This window comes from Archocentrus centrarchus (genome assembly GCF_007364275.1).
Source record: "Archocentrus centrarchus isolate MPI-CPG fArcCen1 chromosome 18 unlocalized genomic scaffold, fArcCen1 scaffold_23_ctg1, whole genome shotgun sequence".
Classification (NCBI taxonomy): domain Eukaryota; kingdom Metazoa; phylum Chordata; class Actinopteri; order Cichliformes; family Cichlidae; genus Archocentrus; species Archocentrus centrarchus.
Genome location: NW_022060145.1, coordinates 4,065,943 through 4,084,640, shown reverse-complemented (window position 1 = coordinate 4,084,640; position 18,698 = coordinate 4,065,943). Strand labels below are relative to the sequence as shown.

The 18,698-nt window shown below is 45.6% G+C and overlaps 1 protein-coding gene across 1 annotated transcript in view; it reads left to right on the top strand.

Moving 5' to 3' along the window:
• Positions 1-6,172, top strand: part of sema4f (sema domain, immunoglobulin domain (Ig), transmembrane domain (TM) and short cytoplasmic domain, (semaphorin) 4F) — a 53,777-nt gene extending 47,605 nt beyond the window's left edge. Inside the window, exons 5-15 of the mRNA XM_030722825.1 lie at positions 390-498; positions 623-742; positions 846-997; positions 1,080-1,261; positions 2,174-2,315; positions 2,659-2,872; positions 3,120-3,229; positions 3,336-3,487; positions 3,781-3,836; positions 3,958-4,148; positions 4,272-6,172. Of these exons, the coding sequence (XP_030578685.1) occupies positions 390-498; positions 623-742; positions 846-997; positions 1,080-1,261; positions 2,174-2,315; positions 2,659-2,872; positions 3,120-3,229; positions 3,336-3,487; positions 3,781-3,836; positions 3,958-4,148; positions 4,272-4,988 (2,145 nt within the window). The 3' untranslated portion in view covers positions 4,989-6,172. The remainder of the gene's footprint in view (positions 1-389; positions 499-622; positions 743-845; positions 998-1,079; positions 1,262-2,173; positions 2,316-2,658; positions 2,873-3,119; positions 3,230-3,335; positions 3,488-3,780; positions 3,837-3,957; positions 4,149-4,271) is intronic.
• The last annotated feature ends 12,526 nt before the right edge of the window (positions 6,173-18,698 follow it).

Below are 18,698 nucleotides of genomic sequence, written 5' to 3'. Positions count from 1 at the left end.
TTAACTTCTGCACCGCTGTGCCGCCAACATACGAGACAGATATAGAATGAAACCTGCCAGAATGTATCAAATGCTTTTTACTTTAATTTAACTTCAATAAATAGTAAAGCTTTAGAGTCTATGAACAAGCTTCATGATATATATCATTGTGTTTGTGTTTGGCTGAACATAGACTGTGTCCTTTTATTGCTTGAGAACATGTTACCAAATCTTTTAAGCACAGGAGATCATAATCAGTCAGTTACAATCAATGTTTAAGCAGTGTAACGTACCAAAAGGCAGCTGGTACGAGATCAGACAGAAAACACTGTAATTAACTAGAAAATTAGTAAAACATATATAATTCCCATTATTATTGTAATTGTGACCTCTGCTTCTCCTCTCTGCAGAATGCCAGCACCTTTACTCTGGAAAAAGCTGATGAAGGGGTGAAGATGGAGACAGGGAAGGGAAAGTGTCCTTTTGAGCCCAGTCAGCATTACACAGCTGTTATGGCAGGTAAGTACCACCATGTGAATGACAGGCTGACCTTTCTGGCCAAAATTAATATTCAGATAACGCTTTTTAAGCTTTCCTGCTATGCTTTATGTAAAATGAACTTTCTCTCTTTTTTGCCTTTTAGACGGCATCCTTTACACAGCAGCTACCAGTAACTTTCTGGGAACACTCTTCGACATCTCCCGGGCAACGGGCCCTGAGCAGGACCGCATCCGAACGGAACGATCCATCAACTGGCTCAGTGGTGAGGCACATTTGCACACAGTCACGCATGTTGACGCTGCTATACAACCACACTCTCCCACAAGAATAAGTAGAACTGTGTGTCCGCACGTGTTTTTCCTCAGACCCGGAGTTTGTCAGCTCAGCTTTCATAGAGCAGTCTGCGGACAACCCGACAGGAGACGATGACAAAATCTACTTCTTCTTCAACGAGGTGGCCAAAGAGTACGACTTCTACACCAAAGTCAAAGTGCCCAGGGTGGCGCGGGTCTGCAAGGTAACCCGCTGTCTTGACTGAATCATTGACTGATTCCTTTGTTTGATTGAATTCCCATTAATATTATCTCTTTTCTATTCAGTCTGATGTGGGAGGGATGAAGACTCTACAGCGACGTTGGACCACCTTTCTCAAGGCCCAGCTGGTGTGCGAGGATAAGCTCAGCGGTCAGCGCTATAACATCCTAACTGATGTTTTCACCATGCAACATATTCCAGGCGACCCCAGAAGCACACACTTCTACGGACTGTTCACCTCCCAGTGGTAAGCTGAGGAGCAGGCAGCGGGCAAACTAGAGCCTTGGTCATATGAGATATTGCAACACTGGAAATCTAGTGTAGCTGCTCTTCTGTTGTTATAGAGAAATAGAGCAGCTCTCTCAGTGCTTCATCCTTAATGTCAGTGTAGCTTTTCCCTCTGCATATGGTGACTGTAGATTCTCTGAATATTGCAGTATTACAGGCATATGCATAGTTTTCCAGACCAAGATACCCTCTTTCTGTTTATTGGGCTCTGTTCAATGTTTATTTGCATGATAGTACAAAAAATAGGGTACGCCGCCAGTGATATCCCTCAGCCTCCTGGCAGTAGTATCTTTAGGTGGCACGAATCCCCTGGAAGTCCTGGAACACATAATTACCACGTCTCAATAGATCTTAATGAGGTGCATATGAGCTTGCAAATTGGCTAAATAAGAACCAGGAATAAAAAATGTCTGTGATTGGCATTATTATGGTAAGAACTAAGTCGGCCAAGATTTTTAGTAGATGCATCTATGGCATCAGTTGGAACATGCTGGGTCACGTTGTTCTTGAGTTATCGCATTCAAATTGAAACAGTTTTGTGTTAGTGTTACTAAAGGGAGTGAATAAAGACTTGATGAAAAGACCGACTCCACTCTTAAGTGATAAGCTCTGACAGAGATGGACAAAGTGACTGAAGTAAATGGAAGAAGGGGCTAAACTGTATCCAGTCCCAATGCTTAAATAAGCTCAGCTGGTTCCTTGCTGTGACTTCATATTTACTGCACAGCTTCTGAGTGTCATTTGGGGGGGTGGGGGTAGGATGTGCCTTTTTCAAAATGTAACCTTTTTCCTTTAATTTTTAAACGTCGTCAGAAATGAACTTTTTCCTTCCAGGCTCACCATCACACAAAACACTTTTTCTTTTTCACAGGGAGAGCATAGACTTGTCAGCGGTGTGTGTTTTCAGCCTGTCTGACATCAGCAAAGTGTTGGATGGTCCCTTTAAAGAGCTGAAGAAAACTTGTGACACCTGGATCAATCATGAGCCAGTCCCCACACCAAGACCTGGCCAGGTATTAAACTGTGCTTCCACAGTCTTCTGTCCCTACCTGTAATTTACACTATGCATTTGTTTGTTTGTTTTTTACAATAGTTATTTTTTAACAAAACAAATAAACAAATAAAGAGCAAGAGATGTTAAAAAAAAAGGCAAAATAAGGCAGTCCGTCAAACTTCTTGGCTAACACTGAACAATATTTAGTTTATTATTTATTAAATAATAATAAATGAAAATAAACTCTAGCTTAAATTCATACCTCAGTTCTTCCCACACTTTAAATGTAGCATCTGCATGCATTTTATTTGGCTTTACTGCGATAAATGACTAAGAAACAACTTCTCCCTTCTCTTTAACAGTGTTTAAACACTGCATTGAAGGCCGAGGGCTTTGAGTCCTCCCTAAAACTTCCCGACAAGGTGCTGACATTTGTGAGGGACCACCCTCTGATGGAGAACAGTGTGACTGCGGCACCCCTGCTGGTTCGGAAAGGAATCAGTTACACCAAGCTGGCTGTAACTTTGATGAACGTCACCGAGGAGCGGAGGGCAGCGGTGCTGCATCTAGGAACAGGTGAGATCAGACAAGATGAAAGGAGAGGACAGAAGGATGCAGAGATTTGGCCTCAAGCTTGAAGTGCATTTCAAATTGAAGTTAATGCAGACAACTTGCTGAAGCTGAACTGAGATAAACATGACTGTGTAAATGTAACAATAATGCCCATTATAATGTCATACTTTGGAAGTCAATGCAAAATTGATAAAAATTAAAACTGTTAAAGTGTTAAATAAATAAATAAATGAACAAAACTCTGTTGCAGACCGTGGGGAGCTCCACCGGGTGGCAGTAGTGGGTCAGAATATCACCTTACTGCAGGAGACGCTTCTATTCACGTCACAGGAGCCTGTTAACAATATATTGCTGCACAAGGTAGAGCACATCTAGACATACACAGCCATGCACATATGCATCTGCAGTGCCTGCAAATATTACTTCTACTGCTCAGTGATTCTGCATCGGTTCCCTCTGTTTCCAGGGCCAGGCTCTGGTGGGCAGCCCTCTGTCTCTGGCTCAAGTCCAAGCTGAAGGCTGTGCTCTCTATCACAGCTGTGAGGTGTGTGCCAGAGCCAGAGGACTGGGCTGTGTGTGGAGCACAAAGCAAGAAGCCTGCAGGCCCACAGAAGAAGAGTGAGTACTACAAGAATATCACAATGAATTGTAAAACGTCCAAAAATGGAAATGAAAGGCAGAAAGCAGCTGTTTTAGGTTATAAAAGTGACCCATTTTTATTGCAGCAGTCCTTTTCTATACATTCATGTACCAGTACTGTCCTAAGGAAAGCAGTGGAAATGTAATAAAGAAAATTCAACTATATTTAAGAAGTGTTTAAGAAAATATAATTTACAGTAAAGAGAAAAGTCAGTTCAGCTGGTAAAATGACTTTTTTTTATTAACTGTTATCATTTTGTTTGTCTGTGCAGGCCCGGTCCAGGTGATGTGGTAGACGCTGCCTTGAAAAAGTGCCAAACAGAAGAAGGTAAGTTTACACTTTCATTTCAGACAATGTGATCATCGTTGCCCAATTTCATTGTAAGCAAAAATGCCTCTGCTATTGTTAATCACCTCTCTGCCATCTCCGCTCTCATTCCCTGCTGCAGGGCGCTGCGACCCATTGCCCAGAGTGCTGCAAGTTTTCCAGGGCCTGCGCCTTTTGTTACCATGTGTCCAACTGTCACCCAGGCCCTGTAGCTGGGAGTATCCTCCCCACAGACACACCAGGCAGCACAACTCTGACCTGGAGGTGGTTGTTACTGAGGACAACTTGGGAACATATGTCTGCACGTGCCAGGTATGAAGCCATGCAGACACAATACTTTTCACTACTTTTATCTTAACCACAGAAAACATAGACTGTTGAGCATAAGGACCTTTTTAAAAATTTTTTTTTTTCTGTGCTATTTCTCTCATCTAGGAGGGGGGGGCAGGAGTCAGAGACCCCACCCCCTGCCGCAGAGCAGTCTATCATCTGACACTAGAAGCTCCCAGTGCCGGAAAAGTAGCAACATCTGGAGGTCGTCATATCCTGGCCATTTACATACTTGCCATCTTAGGAAGTTTAACATTCACTGCATGCCTTTTCTACTTTGTGAAACGGCGATGTGGGAATACCCACAACCTGCCAGATAATTCACTGTCATCAGGAAAGGGACGGGACTTGCTGGGTTCATCGACCACTCCTCAGTCCCCCAGCAGCTCCAGCCTTTTCTCAGAGGGATTCCGGATGACAGAAAAACGGAACGGGACTGCGACCTCGACCACAACAACCACGCTCCTTAGCAATCATGGAAATGGCGGACACCACAGCAACAGTTACAGCGACACCCAGATTAGCAGCAACTCCAGCAATGGCCATGGGAATTCACTGTATGCCAACTGCAACACAAGTAACAGTGGGAGGAAGCTTGGCCCCGAATTTTTAGCACCAGATATGCTGGATCGAAGGACGGGGGAGCGGGAGAGAGTGAGGCCTGAGGGCGGGGAGAGAGAGTCCGGGGAGGGGGATGAGGTGGAGGAGGGGCTGAGGGATGGGTTAGGGGAAGGAATGAAAAGACTAGACGAGGAGCTCTCCAGCTTTACCATGTTTAAATCTCCAGCACCGCTGGCTAGGTGTGAAGAAAGTTCGATATGACCGGGTGATATCAATACACTGTTGATTGCACCATTTTGCATCCTCCAAAAGAAAACTGAAAACTACTGGAATCAGTGCAAAGTGGCTACTGCCAGATGCCTTTGAATGGGAGCTGTGGGGTGAAGAGAGACTTCAGAGGTTTATGAGAAATATAAGTTTATGTCTAAGCATGTGAGAGAGACCTGTTATGTACAGTGGGAACTGCAAGATACAAAACATATAACAGTGTTGGGATAGACTGCTTATATTGAGACACTCAGGATGAGAGCCACAGCTGACTAAATGTGTCAGATGTACATATATAAATATAAACAGTCTGAACTTGATGATGGACTTGACGTTGTTACAAAAAAAAAAAAAAATCAAAGATGAAATGTCTACATCCGTAGACATGGAAAAGCCATATTGTCTTTCTCCTTAACCTTTGCTGTAGTTTGCTCTCTCATTTACTTCTCCTATAAAGGAAAAGTGCACTTCTCTCTCTCACACCGCCTCTCTCTTTCTCTTGCTGTCTGTATTTCTCTTTCTCACACACCACTTGAATCCTAAACCTCGATGGGTTCAGAGGCACCAAAGGACTGCTGAGCCATAGACTGCCCAGTCAGATTGCACCGGTCCTGGGCCTCAAACAGAGAGACGTCACTGTCAGAGATTTAAGAACCATAAATTCACTGAGGAGCCTTCGCATGGACTGCAGTGACTGTGACAGGGCTGTCCCTGCCTACACTGGAGTGAAGAGGCTGATAGATTCAAGGTCTATCAGACTCCAGATGCAGAGAAGATACAAGAAACTGAACGCTGCCCGGGTCTGCCACTGCTCACATTCACCATTACTGAGACAGAAGGCTTTCAAAGGATATGAAATTCATTTCAGTCTTAAAGAATGGACCTTACAAACTCAACGCCACCATCACCTCATTTTTGTGAGTGCAGATTTTAACATAAATGTATTGTTTTGTCATGATTTTTTGTAATAAAACATTAAAAAGTTATTATCCGTACTGTCTGGTAAAAGCCTGAATGTGGGAAACGTAACAAATGGTGACGTGTACTTCTTTTGGATGGACAAAGTAACTTATGTACCTCATGTCTGTGTGATTGTCTGAAACAGTGTTTATGGCTCTGTTTGTGGCTATGACTGAGTGTGTGTACCTTGATACATAAAATACATGGATTACAGTACACCATTTCGCCCACATGCATTCAATTTGAATTCTTTATACAGTGACTGCTGGTGTAGTTCATTATCTCTCATCACGGTTTCACAGTTTAGACAAAAAGACCGATCGCACTCAAATGCGTGTAGATTAAGCTGCTTAGTGAGAATGGAAACTCTTTTAATATAAACCTACCCACGCAGACATCTATAGCCAATTAACTGGCACATTACTGGCTGAGCTGTGTGGCTGCCAAGCTTTCCAAGGTTCAGTAAGTACAACCTGAAATAATGGCTTGACAAAAAGAGCACTTATATTTTACATATATAAAAATTTCTTCTTCATTCTTGCTGCAGTTACTCGGAGGATCTGTTGGGTTCTCATCCTTGTCTATCTTTATCTGCTGTAGAGCTGTGACTTCCAATAATTTAACGTTCACACACTGATTTTTTTTCGCCCACATGGAAAGGGTGCAAAATGCTGTACACACAGCACAGATACAGTGCCAGTCAGTTTGGACACACCTTAGCATTCAGTGTTTTTATTTATTTTTTCCTACACTGTAAATTAATCCTGAAGTCATCCAGAGTATGAAGGAACACATAAGGAATCATGTAGTAAACTTCCTGACCGTCACTGCTCATACTAACGTGCACACTCAGCTACCACACTGTTGTTTTCAAGTCTTTTGAGCCATTCATTTGTACCTTTGTATATACTGGCCATTTTCCTTTATAATTTAAGGGCTGCGACCCAACCTTTAATTGTTTCTGACCCATTATTGTTGCTTAAATCACTGGCTCTTCACAAACCCAGTCTTATCTGGTTTTGGCCCCTGACTTATTACTATCTGCCAGTTATTAAACTGTTATCCATCTGCCCATCACTGAATAAGCTACATTTTGCACAGAAAGGAGTGCAGACAAAGAGGAAGTAAAACCACACATTGACAGTTTGACATTGGTCCACCAACTCTGCACGTTGCAGCTACAAGCAGACAGTCTGTCTCTGTCTCTTCCTGGAAAACAAGTCATACACTCTTCTCTATAGCTAAATAAAAACATACATTGTTATGACTTTAGAAAGCTGACATTAGTATAGCCTTTCACTTCCCTACCATAGTCACAATAAGGTACACAGACAGGGAACTCAGACAGCAGTGAGAGGGTGACATTAAGACTGCAGTCAGACGTCTCCACACTTATGCTTATTCTTAGATCAGGAAGGTGCATTCTATGCAAATTCATATAAGCATGATTATTATAACTAGCACAGCAACTACTTTTCTGACAGTATACTTTAGGGTGGGACTGTCTTGTGATTGACAGATCGCTATTGTAGTGAGTGGAAAACATCTCTGTTTCTCAATCAGATGGTTTTGTAACAACATACTTGGAGAGATGATCATTTTAAAGGCAAACATGAATTTCTTTTGACAACCTCTTTCCAGTTTTTCAGCTTCCATGAAACTTAGTGTGGTAATGATAATGATATCATAACATGCAATGTGTCCAGTAGCAACTATACAGTAAATGCTAAAGCAACACTTGTCCGCAGCTTTGTTAATGTAAAAGTCCTGGTGTGGTGCTTAAAATGCTCTGCTGATAGATCTGATTCAGTAACAGCGCGTTGCTGTTGCGTGACAGGAAACAGAGCCTGCGCTCTGCATGCCCTGCTGACAATACTAATGAAAGTGAAGGCCGACTACACAAATACATTCAATGCATGGAAGGAGTCAATACAGGAAACTTGTAAATGTGTAAATATGAATGCAGCATGATGCTTATGAAAGGAACTGTGCAAATTTCTCAAACAGTAAACCAGCCCTGCATGCACAAACATGACCTGAATGCAATTTCTCCAGTTACCATCAACACCACCACCATCCACTCTGATATTTGGTAACAGTAGTGCAAGTAGTGTAAATGCATTCTTTAAAAGTTGTCATCAGCACATTTAACAGTCTGGACAGTGTTAGCTGAGGGTGAAATCTTACTTTATTTCACACTGTAACGAAGTGAACTCATAAAGCTGTACAATATGAATGGAGAACTACGCAGATACAATAGATGCAGACAAAAATTAAAGCACTGGCATAAAAGTTACAGCTCAGCTTGCCGCTCCTCAAAGAATTTAATACATTTCTTCAGTTGTTCCAGTTTCTTTTCAGTTTCCTTTATGCTCTCACCCAACTCCTCATTCTTCATGTCAACATAAGCTTTAGCTTTGATCACAGAATCCTTCATGCCCTCCATATAAATGTGTATTGGTGGAAAATCATCAGGTGATGAATTCACAATTTCCTTCGTCACTGCGATAATCGGATCCACCGAGCTCACGTATTTAGTCAGCAGCTCTGAAGCGGAGCCGACATGTCCCTCATAGTCGGCCTGATAGGATAAAATTTAAACCATTTCAGGACATTACACAAATTCAGCTTCCAATGTTGCAACATTATATTTTGTCATACATGTACATGAGTCACTTATTACTAAAGTTACTCCTGGACAATATCATCTCAGGATGTGAGAAACATTTACTGACCTTCAGTCTGTCCACTTTTTCTTTTACTTTCTGATAAGTTTCTCTGAGTTGTTCCTGAAAATCCAGCATACATGTGGTCACACTTTGAGAGATACACACGACAAGTTGTAATACAGTGGATAACATAGTAACTGCACGCTTAAAAAAAAAAAAAAAAACATTACAAGAGCAACTTTGTTTGTGGCGACTCACAGTGCTCCTGAAGATTAAGCAAAAAGTGAGTTTACCAGTTTCTGCTTGTCCACCAGTGAACTCGAGCGGCAAACCAGACACAGCAGGGTGAAGATGAGGAAGAGGCTTTTGATGGAGCTGCAAGCTGCTGCTGCCATCTCTGCTCTGAGTCAATCTGTCACTAAGATGATATTTTACAGTGTGAAGCATAAAGAGCTTTAATGGGAACTTTACAAACTTATTATTTTTAAAAAGTACACCATCAAGGACTCACACAGAATGGCAAAGAAATACTTAAAATTACACCTGAATGAATTTGTATATAAGAAAATTAAAAGTCTTAATATAAGCCATGTTAAAATGAGTTTTAGTTTCCAAACTTACCTGTGATGTAAAAAGAAGATGTGAAATGAACAAATGAAGAGCTGGAACATCACAAAGGTCTTTTATACAAATGCCACTGCTTACACCTCCCATTTATTCAACTCTTATGCATGTGTGTGTGTGGGTGGGTGTGTGTCTGTGCATTTGAGTGTGTTGCAGTGTGTTTCCTGGCTGTGTAGAGTGACAGTTAAACAGCTTGTTTATGAAGGAAGACACCTGAAACACTTTCATTAAAAAAGTAAGACATTTAATATATTAAAGAATCAGAAAATTTACACACATGGCCTTGTGGGAACCCAGAGTAAGAATGTGCACTCTGTCTCTTTCTCCGAGCCCGTGTTCCTGTCTAACCATAACATTTTTATACTGACTGCCTCTTATCTTATTGACCTTCGTCACTCAGTCTTGTTCAAGCTGGTTTTCATGACTCAGATTCCTGTACATGTACTGTCATGGTCCTGGGCCGTCTGCCCAGCATTTTGTGTTTAGTTCTGTCTTCCCTGAGTTTTGTTGTTTTTCAGTTGTTTTGATACGCTTGTTCCCTTTGTCTCTGTCTCCCCTGCTCCATGGTCTTGTCTGTTTTGTCCTGATGTCTTGTCCCTGACCTCCTGTGTTTTCATGTTGAGTTATTTCTAGTGTTGTGACTTGTCTGCGTCTCTGCCCCGTGTCTGTGTGCCAGTTCCCCGTATGTAGTCTGCGTGCACCTTGGTTAGTCACTTCCTGTATTATTTTGACAGTCTTGTGTTCCCTGTGCTTTGTGTTTAGTTTTGCTTCCCATGTTGTTAGTTTCATTTGCTTCACCTGTTGTTCCCTGCTGTTTCCTCTTGCCCTGATTACCCAGTGTGTACTTAAGCCCTCAGTTTTGTTTTGTTCTCTGTCGCGTTGTCTTCAGTGTTCCCTCGCTGTGTGTCTCCCTGCTCCTCCTCAGGTTTTTGTTTAGTTCCTTCCCTGTATAGGTTTGTTTTGTATTTTTCCAATAAATCCTGTTTTCTTTGAGTCTGCATCCTGGGGTCCAATCCTGCCTGCCACACACACACGCCATGACAGAACAACGCGACCATTTCAAAGACCCCGCGGACTCAGACCTGTGTGAACGGCAGCTAGCTGTGCAAGCTCACCTGCAGGAAGTGGTGAGGAGGAAGCCGTGGCTGGCTCCCGAGTATGAGGGACAGCTCCGCCGCTCTCACCGCGCTTGGGGAGACTCCAGCTGGGTTAAAGGGTCTCCGCGTCAGAGCTTGCCGCTCTCTCCACCTCCGCCGCCACAGCCCTGTTCATCAGCCGCACTGCAGCAACCGCCCGATACCACTGCCCCACCTCTGCCCCAGCCTTTAGGGATTAAGCTGGGCGGGTTCTCCCTGGCATCAGATTCGCCTCCACCGGCCTCGTCATGCCCCAGCACACCTCCTTCACGACCCGCTACGCCGGCACGTAAGCGGAATTCCCGGCGCCATAAAAGCCGAACGGAGCCAGCAGCCAGGGATAAAATGACAATGGACTCTCTGCAGTTTTCAACCACTTCCGACTCCACCACTGAATCTGTCCCTCTTTTCCCCGGCTCGTCAGACATGATTAACCACACGGCTCCACCGTCCTTGACTGCCAGATCAGACATTTGCAACAAGGCATCCAAGCTCTGTATCCTGTGGTTCCGGCTACCCAGTGAGGAGCTGGGGAATACCATCGCCCACAGGATACATGACATGTTGACAGAAAACACCTGGCTTATGGATTCCTTGCCCCGGCTAACCCAGTGTTATGCGGAACAAATACTTCATTCCGCAGCCCTCACTTTCCCCTCCGTGTCTCCCAAGGTGACTGTTTCCAATAAACCGGCTAAAGAAAAGACTGTGTGTTTCACACCTGGACTCAACCCTGACGCTCTTCCCACCTCAGCACATCAGCCTCAGCCACCCACGCCGCCTGCAGCAGCTCCTCCCCAGTTACTCCCGTCTCATTCGGCTGTAGCTCCAGCTCCTCCCCAGTTACTCCCGTCTCATTCAGCTATAGCTCCAGCTCCTCCCCAGTTACTCCCGTCTCAGTCAGCTGTAGCTCCAGCTCCTCCCCAGTTACTCCCGTCTCAGTCAGCTGTAGCTCCAGCCACCTCCCAGTCTCAGTTAGCTGTAGTTCCGGCCTCCGCTCAGTCTCAGTCAGCCTCTGCAGCTCTCCCCGCTTCAGCTCCCTCAGCTTCAGCCCCTGTTCAGTCCCAGCCAGCTCTCGCAGCTCGCCCAGTGTCAGCTTCCCCAGTGCCAGCGCCCCCGGTCCCTGCAGTCAGTTCAGTCTCCTCAGTCCCCTCATCCTCAGTCTCCTCAGTCCCCTCATCCTCAGTCTCCTCAGTCCCCTCATCCTCAGTCTCCTCAGTCCCCTCATCCTCAGTCTCCTCAGTCCCCTCATCTTCAGTTCTAGTCGCAGTCTCCTCGGTTTCCTCTGTGCTCTCTGTCCCCGTAGTCCCTCAGGTCCCCGTAGTCCCTCAGGTCCCCGTAGTCCCTCAGGTCCCCGTAGTCCCTCAGGTCCCCGTAGTCCCTCAGGTCCCCGTAGTCCCTCAGGTCCCCGTAGTCCCTTACTCTACTTCCACTTCTGGTCCCTCAGTCCCTCAGTTCCCAGTAGTCCCTTCAGCTCTCCCTAGCGCCCGGCCTGCTTCCACGCAGCCGGCTCTCCCTAGCGCCCGGCCTGCTTCCACGCAGCCGGCTCTCCCTAGCGCCCGGCCTGCTTCCACGCAGCCGGCTCTCCCTAGCGCCCGGCCTGCTTCCACGCAGCCGGCTCTCCCTAGCGCCCGGCCTGCTTCCACGCAGCCGGCTCTCCCTAGCGCCCGGCCTGCTTCCACGCAGCCGGCTCTCCCTAGCGCCCGGCCTGCTTCCACGCAGCCGGCTCTCCCTAGCGCCCGGCCTGCTTCCACGCAGCCGGCTCTCCCTAGCTCCCGGCCTGCTTCCACGCAGCCGGCTCTCCCTAGCTCCCGGCCTGCTTCCACGCAGCCAGTCGTCTCCCGGCCTGCTTCCACGCAGCCAGTCGTCTCCCGGCCTGCTTCCACGCAGCCAGTCGTCTCCCGGCCTGCTTCCACGCGGCCCCTAGTGCCAGTTCCCTTAGCTTCAGTCCCGTCAGTTTTGGTCCCTTTTGTTCCCTCCTCTGGTCCCTCAGCTCCTTTCGTTGTGGTTCCCCCTGCAGCCTCAGTCCCAGTCTCCTCTGTTCCTGCTCCCCCGACTCCAGTTTCCCCGCAGTTAGCTTCGGTCCCCTCACCTCTCCCGCAGTCAGCTTCCCCAGTGTCAGCTTCCCCGTCCTCAGCTTCCACACTCCTAGCTCCCTCCGTGTCAGCTCCCTCAGTGTCAGCCTTAGTTCCCTCAGCTCCCTTAGTCTCTCAGGTCCCCTTAGTCTCCTTAGTTCCCTCCTGTACTTCCATTCCTGGTCCCTCGGTCCCCCTAGGTCCCTCAGCCTCCCTGCAGTCACAGTCCATAGCGTCAGCTCCCTCGCCCTCCATAGCGTCAGCTCCCTCGCCCTCCATAGCGTCAGCTCCCTCGCCCTCCATAGTGTCAGCTTCCACGCACCCACCATCACATGCACCTGGTCCATCCCCCAAGCAGCCCCAGCTGCTCAGTGAAGTAGCTGTGTGCCCTACACCGCAGACCCAGCCTGCACATTCGGAGCCTCACCTTGTAGGCCCCGTTCAGCCCAAGGGTCCGGCTCAGTCGGAGCCGTGTTTGAAGCCCAAGGGTTACGCTCAGTTGGAGCGTCGGGCTCGGTTCGAGCCTCCTGCCTCGTCTCGCCGCCGCCTGGAGCGCGGTCGGCCCTCAGTCTCGTCTCGCCGCCGCCGCCGCCTGGAGCGCGGTCGGCCCTCAGTCTCGTCTCGCCGCCGCCGCCGCCTGGAGCGCGGTCGGCCCTCAGTCTCGTCTCGCCGCCGCCGCCGCCTGGACCGCGGTCGGCCCCCAGTCTCGTCTCCTCGCCGCCGCCGCTGGAGCCGCGGTCGGCCCCCAGTCTCGACTCCTCGCCGCCGCCGCTGGTGCCGCGGTCGGCCCCCTGCCTCGACTCCTCGCCGCCGCCGCTGGTGCCGCGGTCGGCCCCCTGCCTCGACTCCTCGCCGCCGCCGCTGGTGCCGCGGTCGGCCCCCTGCCTCGACTCCTCGCCGCCGCCGCTGGTGCCGCGGTCGGCCCCCTGCCTCGACTCCTCGCCGCCCTCGCTGGTGCCGCGGTCGGCCCCCTGCCTCGACTCCTCGCCGCCCTCGCTGGTGCCGCGGTCGGCCCCCTGCCTCGACTCCTCGCCGCCGCCGCTGGTGCCGCGGTCGGCCCCCTGCCACGACTCCTCGTCGCCGCCGCTGGAGCCGCGGTCGCCCGCCTGAGAGGTTTGGACTCTGCTTTTTGGCCCCTTGGCCTGGACGGCCCCCTGAACTATGGACTGTTTGTTCCCCCTGGCCGTTGCTCTTTTTGTTTCTGTTTTTGTCATTGCTCCTGAACTGTTTCTTGTTTTGACCCCCTGTTTTGGACATTGGAGCGCTCCGGCCTTGTGCCGTCGCTTTTTGTTTTATCCAGTTGTTTTTTTTCTCATCCCTGTGTTTTGTCCCTGTTTTTGGACTTTGTCCCGGCCTTGTGCCCCAGCTGTTTTTGTTCTAACCTTGTGATTTTGATGTTTTGCTCCCTGCCTTTGTTGCTCCCTGCCTGGTTTTGTTTTTGTTCCGGTCCCTCCGTCCTGGTCCCCCGCCTCCCTCCCTGGTCTGGTTTTGTTTCCTGTTTTGGCCGTCGGGTGCCGGCCTTTGAGGGGGGGGTGCTGTCATGGTCCTGGGCCGTCTGCCCAGCATTTTGTGTTTAGTTCTGTCTTCCCTGAGTTTTGTTGTTTTTCAGTTGTTTTGATACGCTTGTTCCCTTTGTCTCTGTCTCCCCTGCTCCATGGTCTTGTCTGTTTTGTCCTGATGTCTTGTCCCTGACCTCCTGTGTTTTCATGTTGAGTTATTTCTAGTGTTGTGACTTGTCTGCGTCTCTGCCCCGTGTCTGTGTGCCAGTTCCCCGTATGTAGTCTGCGTGCACCTTGGTTAGTCACTTCCTGTATTATTTTGACAGTCTTGTGTTCCCTGTGCTTTGTGTTTAGTTTTGCTTCCCATGTTGTTAGTTTCATTTGCTTCACCTGTTGTTCCCTGCTGTTTCCTCTTGCCCTGATTACCCAGTGTGTACTTAAGCCCTCAGTTTTGTTTTGTTCTCTGTCGCGTTGTCTTCAGTGTTCCCTCGCTGTGTGTCTCCCTGCTCCTCCTCAGGTTTTTGTTTAGTTCCTTCCCTGTATAGGTTTGTTTTGTATTTTTCCAATAAATCCTGTTTTCTTTGAGTCTGCATCCTGGGGTCCAATCCTGCCTGCCACACACACACGCCATGACATGTACGTCTTCTCTCCTGATGTTTTAATTATACGTCCTTGTGGCCGGTCCTCAAGATAAGATGCACAGAAACGGAGAAGTTAGTCTAGTACTTTCTGATCAGTTGCTCTCTTTCTAATGTACTATTTAATTGTTTATTATTTGGTTGATCCACTGTTTATTAATTAATTTACTGGAGTTTACCGTTAAACACTTGTCGTTTATTCACTGCGTTAAAAAAAATCCCTAAAAAGAGACAGTAACACTTTTAGGGTAGTTTACTTTTAGTCAGTAACACCTGCACCGTTTCACTTTTGTTTCACAGATATTTACCAGTTTCACTGTACAGGAACACGTGTACATCAGTTAGTGTCGCTGCCTAAATGACAAACTGAGGGAAAAAAGTGTATAAAACATTCTGCAAATAATTTAAAAATATCTCTGTAGAATGCACTAAATTGCAAATGTGACGTTGAAATATTTCAAAAGTGAACAATTCTGTTCACCTTTTCAGTGGCGGATCTAGGATTTTTCTGAGTAAGGGGCCATCAAGGGGCCACAGTATTCATAGGGGGGCCAAATATTTGTGGTAGATGTACGGATTTCAGAATTCAGTGAACTTATGTGCCATTTCACTAAATAACAATATCAGACATTTCATACATTACAGCATTAACTGTTGTTGCTCTCCCTAAATGATTTCTGACTTAATGAAAAGGGACTGGAGGTGCTCTGCTCTTGACCAGCCTCTGGTCTACTGTGTCCTGCTGCTCTCTCCCTCCTCTCACTCTGCTCATTTTCAGCGGGCAGACTCACTCTTTTGCTCAAAAACTGCTGAATTCCCGCCTGAGACTGACCCTTTCTTTTCATATTCTTCTCTATCACTGCCAAACATTATAGTTAATGTTAACACACAAATGCAAATTACAAAGAAGTACATGAATTAGTATTACATGAATTACTGAAATGCTAACATTCATGTCCAAACACAAGTAGGGCCTCAGTTAACATTACTCTTAACTAACTTTGCTTCTTAGTTTAATGTTTATCAGACTTACGCTATGTGACAAGTGTGAGTAAAAAGGGATTTATGACTTATTATTACCAACAAACTCCTCAAAATGTTGACTGGCATCAGTTGTCAGTTAAGAAAACTTTCTCCGCGAAATTGGTCAAATCTTCTTTTGTTTCTGTAAGCTTTATTCACGCTGGACATTCCTATTTGGCTCATTAGCGCAACTGGTGTTTCGGCATGGAATTGCATCCACCTATAATTTGATCCTTGCTCTCGGACAAAGGACAGATGAGTGACAGGACAGGGGCACTTCAGGGGGCCAATCAGATTTCAGATGGGGCCAATGCCCCTGTGGCCCCGCCCCTAGAACCGTTCCTGCACCTTTTATGTGCTATCTCATCACCTTTGACCTTTGTAATCAATTGGTGACAGAATCCAGATTAGCCCCCATACCGTAACTTCATAGCAAACTTAAGTTTTGCAGGATTTTTGTAATTTAATTTATGTTATTATGTGTTTTGTTTGTTAAACGCAGTGTTTGGATTGCATGCAATGCATTTTTTTTTTTTTTTGCATTTTTGGCCACAGCAGCTTTTGTTAGCAGTGGAGAGAGACAGGAAACGGGGGAAAGATACGCTGGCAAATTGGCGACAGGCCGAGACGCGAACCCGCGCCGCCCGCACCGCAACGCGGCATATGAATGTGGTCGCCGGTTTCACCACTAAGCCACCCAGGCGCCCCATGCAATGCATTTTAAAGACAGTTTATTTTTATGTATTTTTATTTTTTTTATCTTGCACTGCTGTAAGGAAATGATTGTAAAAAATAATGTTTGCTATTATGCTAATGGTCTAGGTAACATGTAATGCATTTTATAATGAACCTGTTGGCATTAGAAATAATTGCAAAGCTAGCAAATTACCTGGTCTTAGCGCAGACTACTGTGTTAGTGCCAGAGAAATGAAGATGAAATTAATGGTGAGTGGTAGTCTTAAATTTAGTTTGGGAGATGGAGGTGCGCTATGATCTACATATAAAAAATATGGTGTTTAATAATGCATGCTGTAAAAATGCATGGTTGCACAAACTAATCCTGCCTGATCTATTTAACCTATTTAATTGTGATTGTTTTTCAGGTCTTTTTCCATCTGATCACGTTCTTTTAAGAGCCATATCCTAATTCTTCTTTCTTACACTCTTTCCGTGTGTCGTGTCTTTTTTGTGTGTTGTCTTTTTGTATACTTTCATACTTGATCTGTTTTGTCATCTGAAAATGGCATCTGAGTCAGAAGGAATATTTAAAGAATGGCTGGAGGCTGGGAAGACCATGGCTGATGATTAAGATTAAGATTAAGATAGTGTTTATTTGTCACATGCACAGTTATACACAGTACAATGCACAGTGAAATGTATTCAAAACCCTAAAAGTATACACATTTATAAAACATATTTTCTGTATTATGGCATTCATCTAAAGTAACAAATTGTCTCTCTACATAAGAAAAGAAAGCAAAAAGCAGTCGAAGGCTCCAGGGTGTTCTGGAGGAAGAGAGACGAAAATGGGTACATTGTCCCAAAATGTATTACCGTACACAGAATCAATCTGGTTAGTAAACAACCAGTTGATGCTGTTATTCATAAGTTTATTGCTCTTTGTCTGATGTTGTTACATTCTTGTAGTTCAACCTGCCAGTACTAAGGAGGTCCCAGAACCTGAGGAGTCACAGACAACAGAAATTCTCCCAGAGGCACCAAGTCTTGGTATGTATGCTACTGTATATTGAATTCTAACAGTTTGAAGAATGTCAACCTTTATTTTTCCATTTAAAATGCCAGCAGCCTTTTTCACACATGGGATATGGAACATGGCTGCTTCATCAGAGTGTTAAAGTGATGCCATCATATCATTCAAACACAGGTCGTTTTAATGCATGTTTTTACAGGTTCATTCCAACTCTCTCAAAATGACCCTCAAACAGTGGCGGCTGGTGCTAAAAAAACTGAGGGGGGTGCACACAAACAAACAAATGAAAAACAAACAAAACAAATCTTAAAAAATAGCACTATATGAACATGAATTTTGCCCTCCTTTCCTTCTGCCCTGCAAATTTCTCAATTACATTCTGAAGAGTCAGTCATCTCTGTGACTAGTATTTCTCCATTGACAACATGGCCAATGCATTCAGCCTGTCCTGAGTCATTGAGTTTCTCAGAAAAGTCTTGATTCTTTTCAGAGTTGAAAAGCACCTTTCAGCTTCTGCTATGGTCATGGGTGTGGTGATGAGGATCTTCAAGAGCGTGACAGTTTCTGAAAAGACTTCTTCTAGATTGTTTTCCATAAACAGCTGGAGTAGGCCCACAGCACCACAACAGGCTTTGAACTCTTCCTTGCTGTAGATGAGAGTAAGCTCTGTCTTCAGCTTACTGTACCTCGATTGAGCACTGGATAGGCTTTTAAGGTGTTGCTCAGTGCATCTTCAGGAAATGCTGTGTTGTATTGTTCAAATCTGTCCCCCTGCAGGAGTGTGGCACTAACAAGGTGGTTTGTGAAAGAAAAGCGCTCCCTGGTGTGTCCCAGTATGATATCACAGACCTTAAGAGAGAAGGACAAACATGAAGATTATGATTTTATAATCACATTTTTCATTCTAAATATGAAATGTTATTTTGTCCTTTCTATTAAGCCATAGAAAGAAGGAACACATTTTATTTATAAACTTACTGATTTTAATAACATTTGCTGCCATTTTTTAAGGCTGTGTTATGAAATGTGTTACAGCATTTTTGTGGGACAAGATTATACAAAATTCAGTAACCAAATGTTTTATTCCCCATTACCCATAAACTTCAGTACAACTTAAATAATAAAATATCTTGCTGACAAACATTACATCAACATACCTACACAGCATAGACACAACTAAAGGTATTTCTAACTACAACGCACATCTTCCTAATATATTAAATAACACTACTATAAACCAGTGTAACAGTGATTTTCCGACGCTTCTTCACTGGCTGACTACTACCTACACTGCTTTGTCCAACCATGGAGTGGAGAGAATTTCTGCCAAAGAGAAATACTTACAATATTATAATAATGAAGAAGAAGA